This window comes from Canis lupus, chromosome 26, assembly GCF_003254725.2.
Source record: "Canis lupus dingo isolate Sandy chromosome 26, ASM325472v2, whole genome shotgun sequence".
Taxonomy (NCBI): Eukaryota; Metazoa; Chordata; class Mammalia; order Carnivora; family Canidae; genus Canis; species Canis lupus.
This window is the reverse complement of record NC_064268.1, coordinates 17,502,903-17,523,094: the sequence shown is the minus strand read 5'-3', so window position 1 is coordinate 17,523,094 and position 20,192 is coordinate 17,502,903. Positions and strand designations below refer to the sequence as shown.

Sequence of the window (20,192 nt, the reverse complement as noted above, 5' to 3'; positions counted from 1 at the left end):
CACCCTTGTACCCACCACCAAGCTAGACAACAGTTACCAATAGCTTGTATGCACTTAGGTGACCGTTCTTGGAACCGGGGGCACACTGAGTGCATCTGGGGGCCCGACAACCCTGACAACTGGAGAACCTGATGGGATCGGCCTGGAGTTTGGTTCTTGCATCTGAATTTATTTGTGTTTCTTGTTTAAAGGCATCTGGACTTAAAAAAAAGAAAGCTCTATTTACTCCTGAGAGACACAGGCAGAGGGAGAGGCAGGCTCCGCGCAGGGCGCCCGACGCGGGGCTCGATCCCGGGTCCCGGATCACGCCCAACCGCGGAGCCCCGCAGGCGCCTCGGCAGCGGCCGTTTAAGACCCCCCCCCCCCCCCCCCGGGTAATCTCCGTGTGCAGCCAGGCCCGAGACCCGCCCAGTCCTCACCTCGATCACCACCCCCCACCCGCGCCCTCCCGGGTAACTACCATCCTGAATTTTGCCTAGTCGTGAAGAGGCTTCTTTTTGCCTTCATCCTTCCTTGGTTCCGGGACTAGCGATGTTTGGGATTGATCTCCCGCCCCACCGCGAGAGGGCGCCAGAGGAAAAAAAGAAAAACCCAAACCAGCCTCCTTTCTCTCCGCGCGTTTGGGATCGCGCTGGAGGCAGATTGGCCCTCGCGGCGCTCCGTCGTAGATCCGTTGCCCGGGCAACGGGCGGGGAAACCGCCGGCGTGGGGGCCGTGCGGCGCCGGGAAGGTGGCGGCGGGACGGGGCGGGCGTGGCTGGGGCATGCGCGAGCTCGGCGGGGGCGCTTTTCGGAAACTCCGGGGCGCTAAGAAACGTGAGTCGGACGGTGGGCTCGGCCGGGCGGGTGTGGGCGCCGGGACCCCGTGGCCCCGCGCGGGCGGGAACCGTGGCGGACGTCCTGGGGCCCGGCCTCCCCGCGCCGTCCCCGCGCCCCCTGCGGCCGTCCTGCGCCCTCCCCGCACCCACCCTGCGTCTGTCCCGCTCCCCCCCCCCCCCGCGCGTTCCTTGCGCCCCCTGCGGCGGTCCTGCGCCCTCCCTGCGCCCTCCCTGCGCCCTCCCTGCGCCTTGCTCTGCAACTCCTTTTGTCTTAGGAGGCTGTCTTAGGGGCTGAGAGAAAGAGGCGATCCGGGACCAGTCTTGTTTCTTGATTCCTGGTGCAGAGCTTTTCATGGGGTGCTTTTGGGGCAGGGAAAACGTGATGCCAGTCCGCCCCAGTTTCAAGACAGGCTGTAAACTGGCAGCCGCAGACCGAACTTGGTCCATGAACGCACATTATGTTCTTGCAGGTCTGAGCACTGAGTTTGAGGCTTGGCCTGGACCCAGACTTCTAAGCATATTCAGGAAACATTCCATGAGCACTGTCGTAGCCAGACACTGTGTAGGCCCTGCCCATCGGGGCAGCCCTGGGGTCAGGGAGAGGGGTGCCTGGACTGAGACTGCTGCCTGCTTTCAAGTCTCCATTGTGTCCCCGTTTTGCGTCGTGACCTGGGCAACTCGATTCCTTTCTGGGTCTCAGTTTCTCCATTTCTAAGTGGAGGAATGTCACCCCCGTGCTAATCCAGAACACTTCCAGGTGTGACAGCCAGGCTGGAGCACTCCCTGGGGGTTGCCTGACCCAGGGCCTGTTGGTCCCCATGGGCAGCCTATTGACATCTACAGAGCCCAGGCCCTGGTCTGACACTGGCGTGAATTAGGTTCCCAGCCCTTTCATCTCTTCTGCTTCCTGGCTCTGTGGTCTTGGGCAAGTCACTTTACCATTTTGAACTTGAGTTTGCTCACCTGCCAAATAATGGGGTGATTTTAACAATGAAAAAGATCATGTATGCCAAGAGCTTGGCACATATATACATTCCTGAAATCGTTATCCCTGTTACTTGGTGGAGAACATAGAAGCCCCCAAGTGCTTGGGTCAGCATTGGTTCCAGTCTTCGTCTGCAACGCCCTTGATGATGTCTGGCTCACAGCTGGGTGCAGTCCAGGCACCAATTTATTTTAAATAAATATTATTTATTTAAAATAATAATATGCAAGTCATTTTAAAAATGCTGATGCCTGGGGGCGGGCACTAAGACTTCTGGTGTCATTGGTTTGGAGTGGGGTAATTCCAGGGGGCAGCCAAGGGGTGAGGACCGCTCATTAGGGAGCTGCAGCAGGCCCATTTTCGTACCATTGCCATTCTCTTCAGATGGCACTTCCCACGCTGCCCTCCTACTGGTGCAGCCGGAGGCTCCTGGACCAGCAGATGGCCCGACAGCGACACCGAGAGCAGGAGGCCCGGCTTCGGCAGCAGTGGGACCAGAACAGCCGCTACTTCAGGATGTCTGATATCTGTAGCTCCAAACAGGCGGAATGGAGCTCCAAGACCTCCTACCAGCGGAGGTACCTGCTGGGACCTTGGTGGGACAAAGGCAGGAAGCCACTTGTTGGTTACGGCTTGTGGCTTTAAGAACCCCTGGCGGGGGATGGGAAGGTAGAACATGGCTTAACAGCATGTTTTCTTGAATTTGCTGGACGGCATAGATGACTTGCATGGTGATGTTTACTGACCATTGAAAAGGAAGATCATCATGAAATGATATGTTTGCACTGAAAAGGAGAAAAGAATAGGAAATACATGTAGAATTTGGGAGTCTCCTGGTAACCCTAGATCCCCTGAGGGAACTACAATTAACAGTCTAATATGGATCCTCCTGTGCTTTTCCCCAGTTGTGTGTGTATAAATATACATATACATGTACATCCTTTGTTGCAGAAATATGTGTAAAGATGTGAAAGTTAAAAGCATAGGCTTCAGAGTCAGACAAACCTAGATGGAAATCCTGACTGTGTCACTTGCTGTAGGAATGAGCCTCAGTTTCTTCTTCAGTGAAGTAGGGCTACAACAGGACCTCCTTTGTAGGACTTTTGATTAATAGAAAGCCATCCATGTACATAGTATCTGGTACATGGTTACTGGTCAAAGTTAGCTGGTACATGCATATATGAGACCACTGTACATTTTCTTTTCACAAAAACCAGATTCTGTTATGCATAGTATTCTGTGACCCGCTGTCTTTGCTTCGGCTGGAAGACACTTGCCCGTGTCACCATGTCATGTCCGCCTCAGCCTCCTTTGCCACGCATCAGAGCAGAGCATGCCATGTGTGGCTCTAGTGCGGCTGATTTAGGGAGGGCTCCCTCTCACCCAGCATGTATGCCTATCAGCGTGAGAAGATGAAGGAGGAGAAGAGGAAGCAGCTGGAAGGCAGACGGGAGAGGCTCAGGCAGCTGCTGCTGGAGGAGCAGGAGCTGCTGGCCAGAGAACTCGAGGCGCTGCGGTTAAGCATGGACTTGCGGGAGGGAAGAATCCGGGAGCGGCACGGCAGTCTGAAGTCGGCCCGAGAAGAGCAAAGAAAACTGGTAACTTCTAGCCCTTTAGGAGCAACAGAGCAGGAGTGTCCCCAGCTTGTCAGTGACATGTGGGATCACGGCTGGGCACTCTGGGCTGATCAGACAGCAGTTAACTGCAAAGCCAGCAGGGGGAGGTACTTGTGCTGCATTGTTCGTGATGTGTGTTTCGCACAAGCCACCTCTGTTCTCTTTGGCCCCTTAAATCATTATGTCAGAGTCCTTTGTCTTCATTCCAGTCCTGTGGTCCCACAAAGGCTTGGCACTGGTGTATTTTATCTTCCAAGTAGTTGTGGGGAATGGTGAGCACCAGTCTGTGTATTTAAGCCTGCTGTATATTTTGCAGCAGATCTGTCACATCTGGGACGCATCTGTAGCATCAGATCTTGGCACCCTTCCATCACTATTGTGGGAGTCATTTGTCAAGGCTGTCTGGTTCCACTCTGATGTCTCCCAGAGCCGGGGGTGTAAGGCAGGCAGGAGGTCTGAAGGGCAGGTGCAGTGATGGCGTGCCAGTGGAGGGGCTCTCAGCCTGAGCTGAACTTCCACTGGGAGTTATCCAAAATATGAATGGATTTGAAAAGTGAAATCAGGCTTCCTTTTTTGTGTGTTTTCTTGACAGATTGCTGAACAACTTTTGTATGAACATTGGAAGAAGAACAACCCCAAACTTCGAGAGGTGAAAATCTTTGATTTGCCTAAGTAGATGAAATCATGTTTCCCTTCTTGTTTTTTTAAGCTGGCATCTCTTGCTGGGGTGAAACAAGAGAGAACACCCCAGCCACCTGAAAAATGTACCATACAGATCTGGTTTGTTTGGTGTTCAGCCAACACTTACTGAACATTTGCCGTATGGTCCACCACCTGGGCATGTGGAGATTAGATGGGGCCCCACTCTTCAGGAGCTTGTGTCCAGTGCAGGTTGCAGTGGGCTGGGCAGGCCCAGAAAGCTGGGCATCAGGGCAGTGCCCCCAACTCAGTGGGGGGTTAGAGAGGCATCTCAGAGGAGTTGCTGGGGTGGAGGAGTTTGGAAGGACATGGGCATTAACTTGATGGTGTCGAGGTGAGGAAAGGACATTCCAGCTTGAGGCAGCTGAGCAAGGATCAGGTCTGAGAGAGTCCAGGGAGCAACAGTGGCTGGGGGGTTGTGCCATCAGAGAGGGAGGGGCTGTTGCAGGATTGAGGCTAATGAGGCAGGCAGGCCCAGACTGGCCAGCCTTGTGTGACCTCCTGGAAGCACTGAGGAGCCACCTGGATAGTTTTTTTTTTGTTTTTTTTTAATTTTTTAAAATTTATTTATGATAGTCACAGAGAGAGAGAGAGAGAGAGAGAGGCGCAGAGATACAGGCAGAGGGAGAAACAGGCTCCATGCACCGGGAGCCCGATGTGGGACTCGATCCCAGGTCTCCAGGATCGCGCCCTGGGCCAAAGGCAGGCGCCAAACCACTGCGCCACCCAGGGATCCCCCACCTGGATAGTTTTAAGCAGGGGTATAGCAGGATTCCAGCTACCTTTCGAGGAGGAGTAGCTTTGGCAGCAGTGTTGAGGTGGACAGGAGGGGATGAGGCCAGGGCAGTGGTAGTGGAGGCCAGAATGGGGTGGCAGGAGAAAGGAGGGCAATGTGCAAGACCTGGGGGCAAGGGAGGGCATCCTTCCACGGAGACTGGCCTAGGGGAAGATGATCCTTGATGATGTCAATAATTTATTTCAACTCAAACTTTGTATCTCTGTTTGGTGGTGTGCGTTTATTTATTCGTAATTATATTTAGAAATTGCTAGTCACTAAGTAATGGAGCAATTTGGTGCTTTTGAGTCTTGTGCAGCTAGCATTCAGACTTTCCCTGGCCATTTGAGGGTTTAGGTGTGGGTGCTCCAAAGTCTTTTACTCAGAAGTGTTTATTTGGGACGCTTAATTAAATGTTAGAAATTAAAATTTTTTTTTTTTTTTAGAAGTTAAAAATTTTTATAAATGACTTCCCAAACAAAAGCTTTTAGACAGTGCTACAATTCATTTTCTGATTCAAAAGATTCTCTAAACCCAAATCTCTTCCTTTTTTTTTTTTTTTTTTTTTTTTAAATGGGAGGCTTGAACTTAGGACCCTAAAATTATGACCTGAGCTAAGATCAAGAGTTGGATACTTAACTGACTGAGCCACCCAGGCGTCCCCCCAAATCTCTTAACCCCAGAAGTGTTGCATCATTGCTACAGGGAACACATGTTTATGCAACTCTGCTTTGCAGAGGGAATTCTTTTTTTTTTTTTTAAATTTTTATTTATTTATGATAGTCACAGAGAGAGAGAGAGAGGCAGAGACATAGGCAGAGGGAGAAGCAGGCTCCATGCACCGGGAGCCCGACGTGGGATTCGATCCCGGGTCTCCAGGATCGCGCCCTGGGCCAAAGGCAGGCGCTAAACCGCTGCGCCACCCAGGGATCCCCTGCAGAGGGAATTCTGAGTAGACAGGTACAAGGCGGCGTCTGTGCCTCAGTCAGCTCCTGCTGACTGGGGCCTGGCATGCTTTGGAGCAGGCAGGGGTGGCCTTTCTGATTGTATTTCCATTTCAGTGTACACTGACCTGCTCCTCTTCAACCCCAGGGGTGCAGGGAGAAAAGTTTGTGTTCCTTTGTTACAGCACTTAAGATTAGTTTAGAACTGCCTGGTCTTTTGGTTTACTGACTGACTGGCATTTAGACTGTATATATGTTGGGGTCACCTTGTGCTCCCTTGTAAGACTCCTCCGCCTGTTCCCATGCCTAGGGAACTTATGGTCACTGCCATTGTGTGGCCCTGCGCTGTGCAGTGTGCATCTGTCAGATGAACCAGTGAGGAAGTTAATCTCCTCTGCCTTCTCACCCTCAGATTGAATCAGCCCTTCACAAGGAGCATGTGATAAACTCCTGGAAAATGCAGAAAGAAGAAAAAAAACAGGTGTGGTATATGGCTCTGGAAATAGTCCTGCGTGCTGTGGTCGGAGTGCCACGTCTCCATGGTTTTGAAGTTTTCTTGTTTTTGATGTTAATGACGCCAGTCCAGGAATAGACTTTATCTCAGCTTACGTAACATGCTAAAGCTGAACAGCGCTTGCTCTTACACGTACGGAATCCTTTGTGATCGTTCTCGGGGCAAAGTAACACCAGGTGACCATTCCACTGGCGGGAACGTGCATCTTAAAGGTTGCTGTTGTTGCTGGCAGTCTCTTTTGATGTAGTTTGCATCATAAACTCTCAGCCTTGGCCCACAGCAGCACCTCTGGGGACAAAAGTCCACACCTGCATAGAGCTGCAGCATTGCCTCTGAGTTGATTTTGGAGAGTATTTTGCTGACTTTTGGAAGGAGCAGGAACCCTGGCCTTTTTAACCCCTCTGTTGTGCCGGTCACTGTGCTGAGTAATTTCCCCAGCGTCGTCTCTGAGGGAAGCATCACTCCCATGGTTCCCACCGTGAGAGCAGAGCCCAGGAAGATGCACCCTTGGCCAAGGTCACACTGCTGCTAAGTGGCACGACCCACTCTGGCGTAGATATGTCCAAATGAGGAACAGTGGTGGGGAACTGGGTCTTTGCTGGCCTTATTACAGATACTGATCTCCTGGGTTCTTTTGGGTCCATGTAGCAAGAAGCCACTAAAGAGGAAGAGAACAAACGGTCTGAAAATGAGTATGAACGGGCCCGAAGGGAAGCACTGGAGCGGATGAAAGCGGAGGAAGAGAGGAGGCAGTTGGAGGGCAAACTCCAGGCTGAGGCGCTGCTCCAGCAGATGGAGGAGCTGAAGCTGAAGGAGAAGGAGGTGAGGGCATGGCCCTGGCCACACAGCCTCCTCTTCTGCAGCCGTCTGTCATTATAAAACAGGCATTTCAAAAACTGCTGGATAGGTCCTGTTGGGGGACTAGGGGATGATTCTAGGTTCTCTCTTCTGACATGTATTCCCAGCTGTGGGTTTTCCATCCTCCTGGGTTTAAGGCCCAGATTCTAGAATGTTCACGATGTAGAGAGAATACCTGTTCTCTCCTAGGTGTGTTTTGAGAGCGGCTGTGTGAGTGCCTTCTTAGAACTTGGATTTTCCAGGGCATTAAGTAGACTTGACTTAGTCTGATGTTCTAGCACATAGCTACAGCTCTCCCCAGCTGGCAGGTTTGGGATCTCAAGGCATAAACTATGAGGATCTTTGGTTCCCGAGGCCATTCTGAAAATAGTGTGCACTTTCCCTGAGCTAGAATCCTGGGCTGGATCTTGCCATTTGGATGAGGGAAGCCTGTCCCTCCTCAAGCCCAAATGATTCAGGAACCAGGTCCTGAATGTGCCCACTCTTTGCCCAATACTGAGCCAGGCCCACAGCCCTGGCCTTCATGGCAGGAGCCGTGTCAGTTGGGGAGACAGGTTAAGTTATAGTAAGGTGTGGATGAGTGCAGGGTCCTGTGGGAGCATGGAGCATGGGTCTCATCCTTGTCCACAGGCTCAGGAAAGGCTCTTGTAGGAAATGAGTGAGACGGGGCTCAGAGCCCAGATGTGGGAGGGGGTTCTACTTACCCCTGGCCAGGCCAGCCCTGTTGATTTGTGTCTACTGAAAATGCGGATGAAGAACGTAGGGAGCTGTGATTCTGATGACCTTAATTGGGGTTACTGTCATCGTCACCACAGGCCACCAAACTGAAGAAGGAGCAGGAGAATCTGCTGAAGCAGCGGTGGGAGCTGGAGAGGCTGGAGGAAGAGAGGAAGCAAGTGGCAGCCTTCCGGCAGAAGGCGGAGCTAGGGTATGTGTGAGAAGGGCCCCGGACGGCTGGCCTGGCCTGGCGGGAGAGCCTCTCACTTTGCCAGTCTTGCGTGGGTGTCCCAAACCAGAAAGGATACAGTTTGTAGTAAGTAGTTGTCTGACCTCTGTTAATTGTTTATAAGACACTGAAGGCAGCACCTATTTTGCTCATTTCTAGACGCTTCCTGCGACATCAGTATAATGTGCAACTCAATAGGCGTACACAGCAGATCCAAGAGGAACTGGTGAGTCTAAGTCAGCCTGGCATTTCTTTCGCCCTTTTTGGAAGAAAATGCTTTTCATTGCTCAGTAGCTGAGTGTGTCCTCATAATAAAACACCAGGGGAGATTCCGCCTTCACCAGCCCTGCAATCCCTGCCCCTCCCCAGCAGTGTCTGCGTCAGTATCCTTCTAGATATATTTACACGATGCAGAGGGAAGTGGTGAAGCTCTTTAAAAATTAAAGTGGCGTTCCTCATGATGTTTACCTAACATTAAACCTCAAACACTGGGCGTGAGCTTGTTCTTTTTTACTAGCTGCTTGGTATTCCTGTTACGCATGTCTGTGACTTGCTAGTGACACAGGAACAGGGAGAGTGAATGAGCAAACCCATTTGCCTCCATCCTTGCCCGCTACATCAGAGTGGCCTGGGTGTGGCACTGCCACTGCTGGTGCTGGCATGCAGCTCTTCCCGAGGATGTCTTTCCCATCTCAGGACCCCCCAGAATTCCCTCATTCTTTACAGCACCCCACTGAGAGATGTGCATAACAGCTGGTTTCCTACTATTGTGTGTTTGGGTCATTCTCTTACAGAATAGCTGCAGTGAGCATATTGTGCACATGTCTTTGTGCCTTCGGGTGTCCAGTCTGTGCTCGCAGCAGTGAGACTGCTGCCCAATTATGTTCTCAGAAACTGCTACCAGGCATGTCCACAGGCAGGGACATGTGGCAGATGGGTCTCCCTTGGCAGAGTAAAGCCCCTGGGCCTCTCCTGTGTTGTTTTAAACCATACCTAAGTGGTTATACCCTGAATCTTCCCATCTCTGTCTTGAGAACCTTTGGAAGCATCACAAATGTCTGCTCTTAGGGCTGAGTGCAGAAAGGAGGGGCTGTGGGAGTGGGGCTATGGGTGCAGACAGGCTCCCCCAACGTGCCCACTATGCTTCCTCCTCCACCCTTCAGGAGGCGGACAAACGCATCCTGCAGGCGCTCATTGAGAAGGACGATGAGAACCAGCGCATGCACTTGGCCAGGCGGGAGCAGGCCCTGGCTGATGCGGCCTGGATGAAGCAGGTCATTGAAGAGCAGCTGCAGCTGGAGAGGGAGCGGGAGGCAGAGCTGCAGCTGCTGTTGAGGTGAGAGGTGGCACCTGTGTGGGCCTGACACTCCTGGCCTCTGCTCTGGTCCCTCACCTCCCCACGGGGCACCCAGAGGGTCTCCCATTGTTACTGAAACATCTGTCTGTCGGACCTGGCTTGTCGGGGGTGTTTCCCTGAAGTTATTTAAGGTAGAAATCATTAGGGTTTGTTTTGTTTATTTATTTATTTATTTTTAGAGTCATTAGGGTTTAGAATAAGGATCTGTTCATTTAAAATCTTAGAAATTTAAAGCAAATTGTTATAAACTGCACAGATGCTGAATGCTTTTTAGGTCTCTATCATAAATGGTTTTGCATCCTAAAAATTAATCTAGTAGATTGAAATAATCAAATAATAGGTAACATTTGTTGAGCACTGATTGTGGGTCAGACACTAGGCAAAGCACTTTCCCATCCTCATCTTATGAATCCTGACATCCAGCCAAGTGGTAGGTACTCAGGTCACCAGGACTCGAGGAGGGCGAGCCAGCAGTGACCCCACGGGCAGGGCGACAGAGTTCAGTCAGGACTCCTCTCCATCTTCAGGGTCCTGACAGCTTCAGTTGCCTTGGTGTCTGAATGGCCTGGGAGCAGGTCATCCCAGATGCATTTTGTAAGGAGGTGGGAGCAAACTCAGGCACCCTAAAGCCCTTACTATGGGAGTACTCCCAGGGAGCTTATCCGTAGTTGTCACCTGTGAACAGTTTGGGTGCAGAAACTGGTCTGAAGGCTGGCCCCACGGAAGACGTGTGTACCTGCTGGTCCTTTAGTTGCTCTCTGCCCGCAGTGGTGGCAGGGAGCCTGCTGTCATCTGCTCTGTGTTCCCAGGGAGGAGGCCAAGGAGATGTGGGAAAAGAGAGAGGCGGAGTGGGCCCGGGAGAGGAGCGCACGAGACAGACTGATGAGTGAGGTAATCCTGGCTGTGAGCTTGGACTGATCCTGCTAAATGTTCCGGAACACCGGCCTTGCTGGTTATCTTAAAGAGGCTTTTAATGTCATTATGAAAGAAATATCAACTTATCAGAAAAAGATTCCTAAGTACAGGAAGTAAAAACTGAATTACCCAGACTCATCTACACAGTCATCAGTAATTGATTTCATTCGACTCTTCCTGTTTCTGTGCATAACCTGTGTTTCTGTGCATTCCCTGTTATACTGTGCGATTTGATTTCAAACCTTTTAACATACTTTTACATCTTCCTGGTAGATATCTTGATATCTGCATACTGTGTCATGTGGGTATACTGTAGTTTGTGCTCTACTTCCCTCTTGTGGGTATTCTTTTTTTCTAATTTTGAGGCATTACATGAAACATTGCAGGGGCATCTGGGTGACTCAGTTAAGCGCCTGCCTTTGGCTTAGGTCATGATCCCAGGGTCCTGGGACTGAGCCTTGTGTTGGGCTCCCTGCTCAGCTGGGATCTGCTTCTACCTCTCCCCCAGCTTGTGCTTGCTTTCTCTCTCTCTGTCAAATAAAGTCTTAAAAAAAAGAAAAAAGAAACATTGTAGTGAACGTCTTGATGCATAAGGCTTTCCATTTTCCACATTTAGGATTTTTTTTTTTCTTGGGGTGCATACCAGAAGTGGATTCATGGAGGAATGTAACTATTTTCTTTATCAGGACTTAAGTAAGTCATATGCATAAGGCATATCCCATTTAGAAAGAAATCTTTTAGGGGCTCCTGGCTGGCTCAGTTGGTGGAGCATGTGCCTCTTAATCCCGGGGTCATGAATTTGAGCCCCACATTGTGGGTAGAGATTACTTAATAAAAAAAAAAAAATTTCTTAAAGGAAATCTTTTAGAAAAAAGCCTTCATTATCCATGTATTGAAAGTTAAAGTGGGGACACCTGGGTGGTTCAGTCGTTGAACATCTGCCTTTGGCTCAGGTCATGATCCCAGGATCCTGGGATTGAGTCCTGCATCAGGCTCCTGGAGGGAGCCCGCTTCTCCCTCTGCCCATGTCTCTGCCTCTCTTTCTGTGTCTCTCATGAATAAATACGTAAAATTTTTTTTTTTTAAAGATTTTACGTATTTATTCATGACAGAGAGAGAGAGGCAGAGACACAGGCAGAGGGAGAAGCAGGCTCCACGCAGGGAGCCTGCAGGGAGCCTGATGTGGGACGCAATCCCGGGTCTCCAGGATCAGGCCCTAGGCTGAAGGCGGTGCTAAACCACTGGGCCACTGGGGCTGCCCAATACGTTAAAAAAAAAAAAAAAGTTAAACTGCTTTAAAATGGAAATTATATTTTATGCATGTTATTTTGGAATTCATGGGAAGTTGGGTTCCCAGTAGCGCTTTCCTGCTTTTGTGGATATTGATACTCTCCAGCACCTTTTGATTTTGCCTATTCAAAATGTTTTTCCTTGTTGTGGCCATTTTACATATCCCCTCCAGGGAGCATAATTGTGGGCTGTGGCAGGTGGCTTCCCACCGTTCCTGGTTCTTGAGGCCTGACCATGCCCTGGAGGTAGTCCTGTGCTGTGGCCAGGTCTCAAACCCAGAAGGTGTCTGCTACTCTGAGCAATAGATTTAAATCCAAAGGGTTGAGGGGATGACCCAGACTCTGTCTCTGGTCATCTGCATAGCTTGTGGTTTCTTTTTCCAGAACTGATGGGAAGTGAGACTCACAACCTTGTTTCTGCCTTGGGGAGGGGGCTCCATCCCCTCCTCTGACCTTGTAGGCACCCAGCTGCCTCTCCCAAATGCATAGTCTGTGTGTGTTTTGTGTGTGGCAAGGATGGGTAGGAAGTGGGGCTGACACTGCATGGGCCAGTCCTGTGGTCTGGACTCGCCTTCCTCTGGCATATTCAGGCCTGAAGCTGAGGACGAGGCTGGGTCTTGGGGCAGCCATGGTTACCTATGAGTGTCACACTGAAATCTGCCCTTTGCTTTCCTGCTGCGCGTAGGTTCTGACAGGGAGACAACAACAAATACAAGAAAAGCTTGAAGAAAACAGACGGGCACAAGAGGAGTCCCTGAGACACAGGGAACAGCTTATTCAAAATCTTGAGGAGGCAAGAGAGTCAGCTCGTCGTGAGAAAGAGAAGAGTGAGGAACTGAAATCGGCCAGGAAACAGGAGCTTGAGGCCCAGGTGGGCTCAGCCAGAGGGCAGGTGGGGGTGGGGGGAGGCAGCTTCGGCAAAGGCCACAGCCCGCCTTGCTATGGCCCTATCCCCCCCGAGGCACTGGAGGCCGAGACCCTTGACTTATTTCTGCAGCCTGTCACTAGGACCTTGTCTGAGAAACCCACATTTGTGAGCTCAGTGCACCCTTTTTTCTTTCCAGCTGAAACCCTGACCCTCCTAATTAGCTCCAGCTCCACTCCAGGTCCCCCATCTCTATAGGAGCAAGGCTGTCATGCCTAGCCAGCATGTTTCTTTCCAATCTTGCATCTGCATGCCTTTGGCTCCCTGGGCCACAGTTCCTATTTATTCAGTTTGGTACTTGATAGGGAGCACAAAATACTCTTCCAAGCACTTGGGCGCACCTGGAGCTTTTACACGCAGCCTTTCCAGTCTCATAAATGCCCTTACCTCTTCTGGCGCTTGCTGTCACTGTTCCTTAGCTGGGATTCTCCAGCCAGCAGAGATCCACAGGTTTTCCCTCCTGACCCGAGGCAGGGCTCTGCCCCTGGAAGCTTGGTCCTGGATGACTGTGCTCTTGGTGGCCAGGTTGCAGAGCGCCAGCTGCAGGCATGGGAGGAGGACCAGCAGCAGGAGGAAGAGGAAGAGGAAGCGAGGCAGGCAGAGCAGCTCACCGACACCCTGCTGCAGGAGGAGGCGAAGATGATGGCCGAGCGGGGCTACCGGCCCCAGGTAGGGAGTCTGCAGGTGACGGGCCCCTGCTGTCCCGGGCCTGTTCGTCACCCTGTGCACGGTGGGAGGTGAAGGAGCAGCGGTGCTAGGTCCTGGCTGTGTAGACAGTGGCATCCAGGTGACAGCAGCCTGGTTTCCCTCCCTCACAGCAACTCTGCGTGCCCCTTCCCCACTTGTCAATCCACTCTTCTCCTTTCGTCCTTCCCTGTTTCTCAGAGTACTTGAGTGACCCCTGTGCAGGACCACACAGGGCACACAGAGAAGTAAAGGCTGTCCCCCTGCTCCTAGGATGCTGATAACTATAGCCCCTGGGAACTGAGGGATGGCCCAACAGGCACATCACCTCTGCTCCTCCTGCACCAGGGCCGCTCTGGCCACCCTGGTGCTCTAAAGTGCTGCAACAATGCAAAGAGTCTGGCTCCTCTGTAGGCAGATATCTCTGGGAAGCCATTGAGGCAGGTTAAGCAGGTGTTATGCGGGCTACAGAACTGTTTTGTCCTGACTGGGGCCCTCGAGGTTCAGGGAACAGCATGTTCTCAACTCACTGGACCATGGATCAGTGAGTGCCTTGGGACCAGGCTTTCACACAGTGAAATGTGGAAATGTCACTAAAAAAGGTAATACGGCCACCTGTGTGGCTCAGTTGGTTAAGCATCTGCCTTCAGTTCAGGTCATGATCCCAGGGAACCACATGTCTGGCTCCCTGCTCAGCGGGAGGAGTCTGCTTCTCCCACTCCTGCTCCCCCCACTTCTGCACTCGCTCGCACTCTCTCTCTCTCTCTCAAATAAATGAATAAAATCTTTTAGAAAATAAAAAAGTTAATGAAGTGCTCAATTCTGGCGTAGGGTCAAAGTTTTATCCCTGGTAAATGAAAACAGCCATTTCTAGTGCACTTTAGCTCTTATTTAGGTTGGGATTAGTCCCCAGTGCTCCAGACACTGCTGATCTGATCAGACTTGTATTTTCTTTCTTTCCTCAGCCCTACGGACATCCGTAGGATGCTTGGAACTGACTTCGTTGGTACCATAAGCACAGAGAGCAGGGACGCTGAGGCTCTTGATGCGCAGGTGCCAGATGGTTGTACAGTGTTCTGTTTGAGTGTTTGGGTCACTGCAAAACAGTTCAGTGAGCCTATTTGGGTCCATAGTTAAACGGAGCAAGGGCCACACCAGACTAAGGTGGTGTGGATAGGCAGCATCCAGCAGGAGGCTGTTTCCTGCCTTTTGTGTCCAAGGTGGGTCTCTTCTAGTCACACGACAGTGCTGTCGCCCAGTCCCATGATAGATTTAGAAAGTCAGACTCTGCATCCCAGCTAGGAGCTGTGGAGTGTGTCCTGTGACAGGATATATTTTTCTTGTTGCCTCATGCTAATTGTCAGCCTCCAGTGAAGACTCCCGCTGGAGAGATGAAGGAAGTTTCTCAGTTTTTAAACTTGCCATTTAAATTTCACTGTTCTGTTGAGAACAAATTGGTAAGCCTTGGTGCACTTCATTTTAGGTTTATCAATTTAGTGGTCCCAGAAGGATCACGTCTTGTTTTCTGGAAGAAAAAACTATGAACTCCAAGACAGGCTGATGTGCTCCATGAGTGCTTTCCGGAAAGGCAGCAAGAAATAGGTCTTTCCTCCTTCAGGAATCATTTGGTAGAATTTCCATAGATCACCCTGTGTGAGGTGATCCCAACATGTATGTTACTGAATCCCAGAAGGGGGCCTCAAAAGGCCACCTGGGTGGCTAGCCTTTTGGCATGACGTTTTTTTTTTTTTGGCATGACACTTTGGACCTCTTGTGTCTTGTGAAGGTCTCAGCGCCACGCAGCCTTCTGGGATGTGTGTGCCCTGAGCCTGAAGGAGGTAGATTGTACTCAACCAGATTGGCTAGAACTTGCTCTTCCCACCGTGACACAGTTCTAGATTAATCTCTGCAAGGAGTACAAGTTCCCTGCAGCAATAATCATATTTTTATGACTTGTATTTTTTTTTCAGATTCTTCCTCTGAGACTTCAGTTTTCATTTTATTGTATTTAAGGTTGCACATCTCAGTAAATTACAGCTAATTAAAGGGCTATGTGCCAGGTTATTAAAAACCAGAGTTTATTAAAAAAAAGTCCAGAGTGTAATGGGCTGCATTGCCTTCCACATACATTGTGCACTATAAAAACAAATGGAGCAGCAAACTGTATCCTTAATCTGTTTTTCTTTTTTTTTGTCTTGAATTTCTTTGGATATGATCCCCTGAGCACCACTTCCATCACTTCCATTATTCTTGCTCCTATATGCTTCCCCGTTTCAAATGTTCATTTATTGTGAAATAAAGTTCTAGTGTGAAGGGATTGCTTTCCAAGCTTTGTTACTGTTGCTTTTAGTAATTGTTGCAAAGTGGGCTGCATAGAATGAAAGATTTTTACTTTCCTACAGCTTTATTTCCTAGGACTGCTCACATTTTCTAGGTTATAGTCATTTTTCTTGTAGAAGTGCTGTTGTCTCCCCTCTAATTTCCACTGGATCGTCTTCTAAGTAAACCATAGAGTATTATTGGGAGTCATATACTGTCTGAGCTTCAGTATAGAGTTGATGTGGACAAAATGTCTGGTAAATAGGCATGTAGATATTTACTGAATATTTCTTTCTTTCTATTTCTTGTTTTTGAGGCCTGCCAGTAATATTCCTTAATAGCATTAAAAGTCTGTGTGATGCTGGTTCTCTAATTCATTTACATGTTTCCTCTCTATACTTGGTCAGAATAATAGTTTGTAAGTTTAGAGCTTCCATTGCTTTACTGGTTCCAGTATAGCCCAGAGTCCTCTTCTCTCATTTATAGTTTGTACCATGATTATGTGTGTCTATTGGGTTTGTTGTTTTTAAGCATCTTTTTCTGTTTCTTGTAAAATCAGTGAGTTTTGGATTATTCTTCACAGATTCTTCTATGAAGTTCAGTTCCTTTAGAACAGATGGTGCTGGGCAGCCCGGGTGGCTCAGCGGTTTAGCGCTGCCTTCAGCCTAGGGCCTGATCCTGGAGACCCAGGATCGAGTCCCACGTCGGGCTCCCTGCATGGAGCCTGTTTCTCCCTCTGCCTGTGTCTCTGCCTCTCTCTCTGTGTCTCATGAATAAATGAATAAAATCTTAAAAAGAAAAAAAAAAAAAACAGATGGTGCTGAAGCCACCACTAATAAGAAGTGATTCTTATTTCCACTCTTTCTGCTCATTCAGCATATTATTTTGAGTTAATTTTTGTGAAGGGTGTCAGGTCTGTGTCTGTATATTCTTAGGCATGTAGATGTCCAGTTGTTCCAGCACCATTTGTTTAAAAGAATACTTGCCTCATCATATCACCTTGGCTCCTTTGTCAAATATCAGTTGACTGTATTTATGTCAGTGTATTTCTAGGCTCCTTAATCTGTTCCATTGACCTGTTTATTCTTTTGTCAGTACCACAAACTTCTGTAGTCAATTCCACTGTCCTGATTACTGTTGCTTTATTGTAAGTCTTGAAGTTGAGTAGTTATCATTTGTTCTTTTTCTTTAGTATTGTACTGGCTCTTCTGGGTCTTTGCCTCTCCACATAAACTTCAGAATCAGTATGTTAATAACTACAAAATACCTTGCTGGAATTTTTTTAAGCTTTTTTATTTTTAAGTAATTTCTGCACCCTTGTGCGACTCCAGCTTGTAACTCCAAGATCAAGAGTTGCATGCTCCACTAAGCCAGGTGCCTCAGTTGCTGGGATTTTGACTAGGATTGCATCGAATCTATAGATCAAGTTGGAAGAACAGACATCTTAACAAACTTCCTGTCCACAAGGATGGAACTTTCTTTTTAAAGATTTATGTATTTATTCATGAGAGACACAGACTGAGAGAGAGAGAGACAGAGACATAGGCAGAGGGAGAAGCAGTCTCCTCGCAGGGAGCCCGATGCAGGACTCGACCCTGGATCCCAGGATCACGACCTGAGGTGACAGCATGTGTCCAACCGCTGAGCCACTCAGGCATCCCACATGGGATATTTTTTTTTTTTTAAGATTTTATTTATTTATTCATGAGAGATACAGAGAGAGAGGCAGAGACACAGGCAGAGGGAGAAGCAGGTCCTCGAGGGGAACCTGATGTGGGACTTGATCCCAGGGCCCCGGGCTCAAACCCTGAGCCAAAGGCAGATGCTCAACCACTGCGCCACCCAGGTGTCCCACATGGAATATTTCTTTCTAAAATTTCATCATCAGAATTTTGTACCTCCCATAGCTCTTGTAATTTCTTTTTTTTTTTAAGATTTATACCTATAGTATTTCTTTTTTTTTTGGTGCTAATGTAAATGGTACTGTTTTTAATTTCAAATTCCACCTCTTCATTGCTAGTATATAGAAAAATGATAACACTAACTTTCTAACCTATAACCTTGCTATAATTGCTTATTGGTTTCAGGAGTTTTTTTGGTTAATTCTTTCAGATTCTCTACATAGAGATGATTATATCATTTGTGAACAAAGAGAATTTTATTTCTTCCTTCCCGATCTATATCTTTTACTTCCTTTTCTTGTCTTAACTGCATTAGCTAGAACTTCTATGTTGAAAAGGAGTGGTGAGAAGGGGACATCTTTGCCTTGGACCTGACCTTAGTGGTAAAGCTTTGAGTTCCTCACCATTAGGTATGATGTTAACTGTAGGTTTTTTTTTTTTTTAATCAAGTTGAAGTTCCCTTCTCTTCCTAGTTCACTAAGAGTTTTTATTATGAATGGGTGTTGGATTTTTTTTTTTTTTGCATGTTTTTTCTGCATCTATTGATGTAATGTGATTTTTCTTTTTTAGTTTGTTGATGTGATGGATTACATTAATTGATTTTTGAATGTTGAACCAGCCTTGCATACCCAGGATAAATCCCACCAGTTGTGGTATATAATTCCTTTTATACACTAATGGATTCATTCAATTTGCTAATATTTTGCTGAGGATTTTTGCATTTATGTTCATAAGAGAGATTGATTTATAATTTTTTCCTGTGGTAATGCCTTTGCCTACATTTGGTTTTAGGGTAATGCTGGTCTCACAGAATGGGTTGGGAAGTATTCCTTCTGCATCTATCTTCTGAAAAAGACTAGAGAGAATTGGTATACTTTCTTCCGTAAACATTTGGTAGAACTCACCAGTGAATCCATCTGGGCCAGCCTGGTACTTTATTTTTGGAAGGTTATTAATTATTGATTGAATTTTGTAAGTTGATGTAGGCCTGTGTAGATTGTTTCTTCTTGTGTGACTTTTGACAGGTTATGTCTTTCAAGGAATTGGTCCATTTCCTCTAGGTTATCAATTTGTGGGCGTGGAGTTGGTCAATAGTATTCCTTTATTGTCCTTTTGATTTTGATGTCCATGGGACCTGTAGTGATTTTTCCTCTTCAGTTTTGATATTATGATTTGTATCTTCTCCTTTTATCTTGGTCTAGAGGCTTATTGATTTTACTGATCTTTTTTTTTTTAAATATTTTATTTATTTATTCAAGAGACACACAGAGAGGCAGAGACAGAGGCAGAGGGAGAAGCAGGCTCCACGCAGGAAGCCTGATATGAGACTCGATCCCAGATCTTGGGATCATGACCTGAACCAAAGGCAGAGGTTCAACCACTGAGCCACAGAATCCCTTTATTGATCTTTGTAAAGAACTTTTGGCTTTGTTGATTTTTCTCTACTGATTGCTTGTTTTCTAATTCTACACCAGTTACATATACATTATATAATAGACTTACAGTTAACTTACTTTTTGCTCCCTCTGGGTTGCCAATACAAATGTGGTTCTTTGGGCATTTTTGCAGTCATTCTGGACTTTGCCAGTTCTAATCCAAGGAGTGCCAGTTTGTAGGTCTAGGCTTCTTGTTACCACATAGGCCTTCCTACATCATGTGAGCCAGACCTTTGGCTTCTAGCGCCATCTCCACATCAGTACGTCCTGGATCTGTATCTCTAGTCCAGACTCCTACATCCACCAACCCTATGATATCCCTACTTTGATATGCATCTCAAAGGCACCTCCAACTCAGCACAAAACTATCTAATGATCTCTCCTACTAAACTCCTGTCATTAACCAAACAATAGCAACAACCTGGCGCTTCTCCAGTGTTTTCAGATAAAGTACACAGCACCACCATCCATTCTGCCAGCTGTAGGAATCATAAGCCTAGGAGCACTGAGTCCTGCTACTTTGACCTCTAGCAACCTCCAAGTCCATTTGCTTTGTTCCCTCTGCCCAGGTCTTTCATGGCTACCATCCATCCACCTCACCTTCTTCGTCCTGCAGTCAGAGATCTTTTACAAATACCTGAAATGAAAATCTCCCACCTTCTTCAGGTTCCTCTGCATTTAGACCAAGACTCAGATGCTTCCATGGCCTACCAGGGTCCCTCCCTGAATGTGCTGTGCTGCCTCTTGGCCTAGGAAATAATCAGATTGGGACGAAGGTGTTTCTCACAGCATTAGTTACAATATCAGAAACTGATAACCTGGATGTCAAACACTAGGAGGCTCTTTGAATTTGGGATGTTATGCAGTACATTAAAAGGAACATGGAATACTGTTTTTTGTTTGTTTGTTTTTTGTTTTTTAAGAAATATTCATGCTGTTAAATTAAGCTGTCCAAAAGTGGCATGCCTGGCTGGCTTAGAACATGTAACTCTTGATCTTGAGGTCATGAGTTTGAATCCCATGTTGGGCTAGAGATTACTTTAAAATTTTTTTAATATTTAAAAAAAATTATGTGTTTATTCATAAGAGACAGAGAGAGAGAGAGATAGGCAGAGGGAGAAGCAGGCTCCATGCAGGGAGCCTGATGTGGAACTCTATCCCAGGACTCCAGGATTATGCCCTGGGCCGAAGGCAGGCGCTAAATCGCTGAGC

At 48.0% G+C, this 20,192-nt stretch overlaps 1 protein-coding gene across 2 annotated transcripts; it reads left to right on the top strand.

Moving 5' to 3' along the window:
- The first annotated feature begins 684 nt into the window (after positions 1 to 684).
- LOC112676702 (trichoplein keratin filament binding) lies at positions 685 to 19,874 on the top strand. Of its 2 annotated transcripts, XR_003146676.3 has the most exons (14): positions 685 to 815; positions 2,187 to 2,380; positions 3,190 to 3,400; positions 4,011 to 4,067; positions 6,249 to 6,317; positions 6,999 to 7,172; positions 8,024 to 8,136; positions 8,314 to 8,380; positions 9,318 to 9,490; positions 10,321 to 10,402; positions 12,401 to 12,586; positions 13,166 to 13,309; positions 14,290 to 14,377; positions 19,550 to 19,874. XR_003146676.3 is itself a non-coding variant. In XM_025474259.3 (13 exons), exons 2-13 carry the CDS (start codon positions 2,187 to 2,189, stop codon positions 14,305 to 14,307), a joined length of 1,488 nt encoding a protein of 495 aa, XP_025330044.1. In that variant the 5' UTR covers positions 685 to 815; the 3' UTR covers positions 14,308 to 15,641. The 2 variants fall into 2 exon arrangements, 1 of the variants encoding a protein (XP_025330044.1); XM_025474259.3 differs by lacking the exon at positions 19,550 to 19,874 and having other exon boundaries at positions 14,290 to 15,641.
- Positions 19,875 to 20,192: the final 318 nt, after the last annotated feature.

What these genes read in the sequence shown, in the direction of transcription:
- LOC112676702 (XM_025474259.3), top strand. Translation starts at nt 2,187, where the DNA reads ATGGCACTTCCCACGCTGCCCTCCTACTGGTGCAGCCGGAGGCTCCTG. An exon ending in GAGAAGAGCAAAGAAAACTG is followed by an intron (nt 3,401 to 4,010) that starts GTAACTTCTAGC and finishes TTTTCTTGACAG; the next exon opens with ATTGCTGAACAACTTTTGTA. An exon ending in AACAGGAGCTTGAGGCCCAG is followed by an intron (nt 12,587 to 13,165) that starts GTGGGCTCAGCC and finishes CTTGGTGGCCAG; the next exon opens with GTTGCAGAGCGCCAGCTGCA.